Source organism: Zingiber officinale, chromosome 1B, assembly GCF_018446385.1.
Source record: "Zingiber officinale cultivar Zhangliang chromosome 1B, Zo_v1.1, whole genome shotgun sequence".
In the NCBI taxonomy this organism is placed as follows: Eukaryota; Viridiplantae; Streptophyta; class Magnoliopsida; order Zingiberales; family Zingiberaceae; genus Zingiber; species Zingiber officinale.
In genome coordinates this window covers 89,640,792-89,648,832 of record NC_055986.1, presented here as the reverse complement: position 1 = coordinate 89,648,832, position 8,041 = coordinate 89,640,792, and the positions used below count along the sequence as shown (strand labels likewise).

Sequence of the window (8,041 nt, the reverse complement as noted above, 5' to 3'; positions counted from 1 at the left end):
ATTCCTCCCTATTTGATCACATAAAAAAAAAAGAAAATAGCATAAAAAGTTAGAAAGTTTGAAATAAATTTTAGAGAACTTAAAAAAATCAATAAACTCATATTTTGTATTCGACAAGAAAAAGTTTTAAAGAAAACATTTTGTTAATTCTAAAAACTCGACTAATCCTTAAAAAAACTTGCTAAATGATTACAACAGTAAATCATTTAACAGTTAGTCAATTAAATATTAAATTTAATAATTGACTTCCAGGCTATGGCGAGGTAATATGCCTTCTTGGATATTGAAACAACAACCACTTTCTTAGACAAAGTCTTTTAAAGAAATTAATATTCAATTTCCTTTCTGATATTTTAATCCTGTTTTAAAAATTTTAGTCTAAGCATGACTTTGGAACCCAATATAGGTTCCCAGTGGCGGATCCAGGAATTCAATCATGGAGGGGTAACCACGATTTGAGCGCGACGAATTTTTTTTGAATAGTTAATAACTTCTATGTAATTAAAAAATATTTTTAAATAACTTGGCATACAGGAGAAAAAGGTACAATATTATGAAAAAAACTCGTACAATAATATTAAAATATTAAAGCAATCTACTAGCGAATACATGACAATTGCATTCTTCGAGACTCTATGTTCTGAAAATGCTGTAAAATTGGCTAATTGCCGACAGTATTAAAAATATCTTTCTCGATATAGACTACCAAACTATCATTCATCCATTCATCTCCAATCCTATTTCGCAAATCTGTTTTGACAATATTCATTGCCGAAAACACTTTTTCAACGGTTGCAGTAGCAACTGGAAGAAGTAAGGCTAGCTCAATCATCCGATAAACCAAAGGAAACACACGATTCTTCATTGTTTCAATCATTTTCTTTGCAAGAGCTCCCAAATCTAAAATGCCTTCAAACCGTTCATCTGATATGATGTCATCAATATATGTTTCAAGCTCTTGTTCAACCAACATACGCTCACTCCAAGAAAAATCATCCTCATAAAAATGAGCCAGACACACTAATTTCTATACATCAAATCTAGAGAACGAGTTCCTAGGATCAAGGCATGACATATAAATCAACAAATCTATAGTTGTTTTAGAGAAACGACTATCCATCTCCTGTAGAATAATATCGATAACCTACAATTTAAAAATCAAACAACAAAAGTAAATATTAATAAATATGTTACTGTTTAAAAGAATTTAATTGACGGTAAACAAAAAAAGAATTATGAAGTTACCTCACAAAAGATTTCAACATGGTAGTAGTGATAAAAATTAACATTTTTTCCATCTCTCTTCAAACGACTACGGCTGTTGATGTTATCTGTCATATTAATTATTTCAATGGAATGAGTGTTACAAAACTTCTTCACATCCTCAAGTAAAATATCCCATCTAGAATCTCTCAACTTTTGCAATTTGCATTTCACATTATTGATCAAATGCATCGCATTCACAATATTTTGATCTTTCTCTTGTAGAACGGTTGACAAATGATTTGTGTTTGCCAATATACGTTTCATCAATAGTAGAATAAACACAAATTCATACCTCTCCATTCTTTCAACCAAAGTTCTACTTAAACCCTTAGAAGAACGATCGCCATCATCAATCAAATTTTGAAGAACCTCTATAACAGATGGCCACATTTTTTCAATACGACATAAAGTTGAATGATGAGACCCCCATCGTGTATCTCCAGGTCTAGCTAGACTAGTTTCTTGGTTTAGTCCTCTACCAGAACTAATCTCTCCTCTTTCAAGAAGTTTAACTTTTCTGTCATGTTCAAGTTGTCGAAGTTTGTCGGCCCTTTTGCAAGATGATGCCGATGTGTTCACAATCGAACTAACAATCCACATGAAATCACAAACATATTGATTTGCTTGAGCAACAACTACAACCACTAGCTGGAGTTGATGAGCAAAACAATGAACATACAATGCATACGGATTTTCTTTCATTATCAGTGACTTTAAGCCATTAAATTCTCCAAACATATTTGAAGCACCATCATATCCTTGACCCCTCAATCTCGCCACTGACAAACCATACTTAGTAAATAAAGAGTCGATTGCCTCCTTCAAACAAGCAGCTGTAGTTGTTGCAACATGAACTACAACCATAAATCGTTCAATCACCTCTACATGTTTGTTCACATATCTAATAACAACTGCCATTTGCTCTTTCACTGAATAGTCACGAGCCTCATCAAGTAGTAAAGTGAATCACCTATCTCCAAGATTAGCTAGAATAGCATTTGTGGTCTCAACTGCACAAGCATTCACCAATTGCTTTTGAATTTTTGGGGGCAATCATTTGATTATTTCCAGGTGCATTCATTCCAACAACTGTCGCAACTTCTGGACACTTTGAGCTATACCATTTGATCAATTCTAAAAAATTTCCTCTATTGGATGATGTCGAAGACTCATCATGTCCCCGAAAAGGCAATCCTTGTAATAACAAAAATCGAATTACTTTTAAAATGGAAGTCAAGCGTTTGTGATAAGCAACTTCAAGCTCATGTTTCCCCGATGAAAATGAATACTCCACACTTTGTCTTTGATTCTTGAAACCCTCAAACTGTATTCTTGCCTCATTGTGTGCACTACCAACTCCACCTACATGCTCATTGAATTTTTCAATTGCTTTTTTCCAATTTATGAAACTAGATCTCGTAAACACATCATCTCCTCCAAACCCTATATTATTAGGTCTAAAAAGATAACACCAGAAACAAGGCTGCATCCTTTGAAACATTATACTCCAACCAATCACGGTCTTTAAACCAAACCTCTCTGAAACATCTATTGTCTTTACCCATTTTTTTTATTGGAAAATTATGGCCTCAAGGTTGACAAGGGCCCATAGCAACATATTCTTTTCGAATACGATCTCTAGCACCAACATCATACTCTTCAATCAATTTTCGTAAATCAGGATCAACAACAATTTCTACTTCATTACTCAGATTTTCAATATTTTCAAATAAAATTTGCAGAGGAGGAGGAGGAGGTGGTGGTGGTTGTGGTGCAGGAGTAGACTCTTCATTCGGAACACTAGACGATTCAATTGAACTCCTAGGCCTCTTTGCAAAATATTTCAACATTTTCTACAAATTATAATGTATGAGAAAAAATTATCAACATAAAGTAATGTGAACAATTTAACCATAACACAAATAAATTATTTAACATCATTCATCAACAATTCTTTTAAAAAAATAAAATTAATTTAGCATAAATTATCAATATTCACAAATTACAATTAACTAACAGCTAATAAAAAAAAGTTAATTACATATTCGGAGTTTATACAAAAACTAAATTACAAATTATCCAACCATTAAATATGCAAAATCTAAATATTCAATTACCAACAATCGAATATAAAAAGCAACTAAACATTTAAACTATCAAAATTTTAAATTGTTAATTGTATCATACATTATAATTAAGAAACAATCAAACAATTATTAAAAAAATAAAATAAAATAAAATTCAGTAATCCACTTACCTGAAGGCTGAAGGCTTCACCTTTGGGTTTTGGCGCTTTGCCGCTTTGATCGGCACTCGGCAGAGAGAAAAAAAAAACCTTTGGGCGCAAGGCTTTGCTGCTTTGGTTGGCGCTCGACAGAGAGAAAAAACAAAGGGCAAGTTTGTGAGCGGCGGAAACCAAAAAATTAGAGGAGAGCAAGGAAATTGGTTCACAATTAAAAAAGCAATTGGACACGTGGTTCACAATTAAATTGATAAAAAAGCAATTGGAAAAGTATAAAAAGTAAATCTTCATATGGAAACGTGTCATTGTGTCAACGTGGACACGTGGTTCACAATTAAAAACATGAATGGGTCTTCGTCTCTTCGAGACTTCGACTCTTTGTTTTCTCTGCGACTCCGCCAATCGTGTTTTTTCTCCGGTTGCTGGCTGCTGCGAGTGAAGAAGGAAGATAGTCAGCTTGTAGCAATGGAAATCAGAACTATCCACAACAAGGTTGTCTTAAGTAAAGAGGAAGGAGAACTATCCCTGATTTTTTTTTTGGTTCGACCGGCAAGGGGGGGTCTCCGCCCCTATAGATTCCTATCTACAGGATTAATCAGAAATTTTATTGGTATATAACTTCTAGGGATCTTTCTAATTTGACCCCTGTGAAATCATAAATACCAGTTTATCTTTTCATGATTTATATTTTTTGATTTTTGACAATTATTTAAATTCAAGCATGAATGGTCATTTTTAAATTTTTTGATTTTTATCTTTAATTTTTTGTTTTCTAATTTTAGATTATCATACAATTCTAGAGGGCATGCATTAGCTAATTATCTTTTTAAATCAATACTTTCTTTTTCTAATTTGTACAAATTTTTAGAAAGTATTTTGATAAAATTAAAATACTGTTCGGGAGATAGTGCACGTACCTCACATACCTCATGATATGATGCTCCTCCTTCATCACAACTTTCTTCTGATGATCCTCCCCCTTCATCGATGCTCATCTCTGAGTTGCTTTCATCATCTGTTTGATGGTTTGCCATTAGGGCTAGTCCAAAGAAGGCCTTGATCTTGGATTCAGAGGATGATGATTCATCCCATGTGGCCTTCAAGTTCTTGTGTTTTGGTATGTTGCCCTTGTCTTTCTCCTTCTTCTTTATTTTAGGACATTCATCCTTGATGTGCCCTTCTTTGTTTCAGTTGTAGCATCAGACATTCCTTTTATTTCGATAATCCTTTTTTGTCTGCAATTTAAACTTATTAGATTGAATAAACTTCTTAAATGTCCTTACCATTAAAGTCATTTCGTCTTCATCAATTGACTCTTCAAAGTCTGGATTGTCCGTTCTTGCCTTTAGGGCAATGTTCTGACTCAGCCCCTTTCTTTGTCCTGCACACCGAGATTCATGTAATTCGAAAGTGGAGAAATTTTTTTCTAAAGTATTCACCTCGAGATCTTTGGAGATATAGTAGGAGTCTACTATAGATGTCCATTCCGGTGTTCTCGGGAATACATTTAAAGCATACCTTAGCGTGCCCCGATTGGTTACCATTTCTCTGAGGTTCGTTAAGCCAGTAATTAGCTCCTTAATTCTTCCGTGTAGTTGAGCAACTGATTTGCCTTCTTCCATTTGGAGATTGCTTATTTGGTTCCGGAGTAGGTCCCGTTTTGCAAGTTTGGCTTCGGACGTACCTTCGTGTAGTTCCAGGAACTTCTCCTAAAATTCTTTTGCTGATTCATAGGTGCCAATTCTGTTGACTTCTTGCGGAGGTAGCACGCTCAACAGATGGAATTCAGCTCGTCCATTTGCCACGAAATCAGCTTGCTCCTTTTTAGTCCATTGATACTCATCTTTTTCTTTCGGTGCTACAAATCCATATTTTAATATTAACAATAATTCGAAATCAGTTTTAAAAAAATACCTCCATGCGTTTCTTCCAAGACGCAAATTCTCCCTTAAACTTTGGTGGATAAATTATCGGTCCGACCATCGCTTCGGTGCTTCAGTTGGCGGTTAGTCCTTATGAGGCTTTCTGGCTCTGATACCACTTATTTGACCAGTTACGACCGACAAGAGGGGGTTGAGTTTATTTGTCAAAAAGTAAAACAAACACCTTTATCATCCGTTTAACTCAGATTAGCAGCAATAGTATAATTAAAATAAATAACAAGAAAATAAAGAAAGAGGTGCAGGATTTACTTGGTTACAACCTAGGTGGTTGTTAATCCAAAGACAAAGACAGCTCCAAAACTCTCCTTCGGTGAAGCGGAGAAGCCTCTTACACTCGTTAATTGCTCAGGCTATTGCTAGAAAAAGAATACAAGAGTTGTTGTGCATTTCCTAGCTTCAGGGGCCTTTTTATAACTCCTGAAAAACTTTATACGGCGGTTGAAGGCGCCTCCAACAGGTTGGAAGGCGCCTCCAGCGAGGAGCCAAAGGATAAAGTTTTATCCTTTGGTAACGGTAAAATCAGCTTGGTCGAAGACACCTTACATAGGGTTGGAAGCACCTTTATACTATTCATCGAAGGCGCCTTCCAGCCATGGAAGGCGCCTTCCACAGTGAAGGTGTGAAGGCGCCTTCAACTCCCTTTGAAAGCGTCTCTAGTAGTATTTCCAGCATTCTTTTTGCACTTCTGCTACTCCGATCACCTGGGTGATCGCGGCCATTCAGGATAGGTCTCACCCGAACCCGGCCATTTTCGGACTTTTTCTTCGAGCAGACTTCCGCTCCGGCTTCTCATCCCTCAGAACGTTGCTCACGTCCTTCTCGTCCACCGGTGTACTCTTCCGCAGCACCTCATCCCTTTGATGCACCGAGCCCGTTGACCCCTTCCCGTGCCATACTTCTTGCTAGTTGCATCTTCTGCTCGACTTCTTGTGTTCCTAAGTTCCTGCACACTTAGACACAAGGATCATGCGTAACAGAACCTAACCTAACCTGGTTAATTATATTAAAACTATCATGGGGTTCCAACATAAAGTACGATTGAATGTGTAACTATTTTGAAGCAACTTAAAAATGAATTATTTTTTATAAAATTATTAGTAATGATCAAAATTATATTCCTCTCTTTTATATAAATATAAACTTTCAATAAAATTATTAGAAAATTATTATTTTTAAAAAATGCATTCGATTAGTAAAAACATATATAAATGACTATAATTAAATTAAAGTACATAAGTTAATTAAATATTAAATAAAAATTATAAATTTAATTAAATTTATAATCCTAAGTTAATTAATATATTAATTAAAAATTAAAAATAAATTAAATTAAAGATCTTAATTAATTAAAATATTAAATAAAAAATTATATATAGATATTGAATAAAAAATAATAAAGGAAGATATATAATTTGTAATGTAGACCTAAGGAGGTTTTTTTTAATTGTTAAGAGAATAGTAAAGTTTTATATATTTGGTGTAATATTGCTGCGACATATTAGAGACGAAAAAAAAAAACATTTAGAATTATAATAATGAGAGACTCTAACGGAGGTAGCCGAATTTTATATATACTTGAAAATAATTAAGTATAGGGAATAATCACTTACGGGATTCCGAACGGTTGGCTAAGCAATTCTGTACTATAGTTTAACCGTTTGAGGGTTCGAATCTTCTCAACGAGCGATGAAGTAACTATTTGTGAAAGAGGGTCTTTCACAGCTACCTGATTCTTAAATAGGTTATAGAAAAATATCTGAGCTCTGTTTTTTTTTTTTTTAAAAACAAAGTTTATAGTGTTTTTGTTAAAAATATTAAATACCTAATCTCATTTTTAAAAAATGATTAATAGGATGATATTTTTTAAAGAAACTATCAAAAAGTATAATTAATTATATTTTACATTGTCTATTTCTATATTTTTAAAATATAAAAATAGTAGATTGAACTTGACCTTTAGAGTTACTTTTATTGCTACATTTAATTTTAAAAATAATTATCCATCCCATGATTATTGAAGGTACAATTACCGTTTTATAGCCTTCTCAATTGCTCATATATCAGCATGGAGCTCAACTTTTATAAATTAATAGGTAAGTTTTTTTTAATTGACAGTTGATTTTAAAAAATACTGAGTTAATGAACTATAAGGATTTTTTTTTAATTTAGGCTAATGATTAATAAAAATATTTATATAAAATCGGATTAATTATTTTCAAAATTAATCGGTATAAACGAAATATTTAGAACAATTAAAATAAAAATAAATAAAAAACCCTCCTCTTCTAATATCTTTGTTTGTAGTATGTTGTCTCTAGAATTATGGTGCAGCGGTAAGGTATTCAGGTTATCACTGAGACACCTGTTATTTGATCCTTATTTATGGTAAATTTGTAAGATTATTTTTTTTTAAAATGGGACGCGCAACCAAAGGATACTGGACTTTTTGACCGCTCGCCGTGAACGCTTCTCGATTTATCCTAGTAGCGGGTGGAAAAATTCCATGGGATCAGACTATTAGGAAATAATTATTATAAGTAATAATTATTTATTTTTAAGTTATTAGAGAATAATTATTATTAAAAAATAG

General features: G+C 33.4%; 1 protein-coding gene across 1 annotated transcript; it reads right to left on the bottom strand.

The window, feature by feature from the left end:
* Window positions 1-661: 661 nt before the first annotated feature.
* On the bottom strand, window positions 662-2,184 carry LOC122039890 (zinc finger MYM-type protein 1-like). Its single transcript, XM_042599312.1, has 2 exons — window positions 1,288-2,184; window positions 662-997 (listed from the first exon to the last, which is right to left on the bottom strand). The coding sequence occupies exons 1-2, from the start codon at window positions 2,182-2,184 to the stop codon at window positions 662-664; spliced, it is 1,233 nt and encodes a 410-aa protein (XP_042455246.1).
* Window positions 2,185-8,041: the final 5,857 nt, after the last annotated feature.

What these genes read in the sequence shown, in the direction of transcription:
- LOC122039890 (XM_042599312.1), bottom strand. Translation starts at nt 2,184, where the DNA reads ATGGCAGTTGTTATTAGATATGTGAACAAACATGTAGAGGTGATTGAA. An exon ending in TGAAGAGAGATGGAAAAAAT is followed by an intron (nt 998 to 1,287) that starts GTTAATTTTTAT and finishes CATTTTTATGAG; the next exon opens with GATGATTTTTCTTGGAGTGA.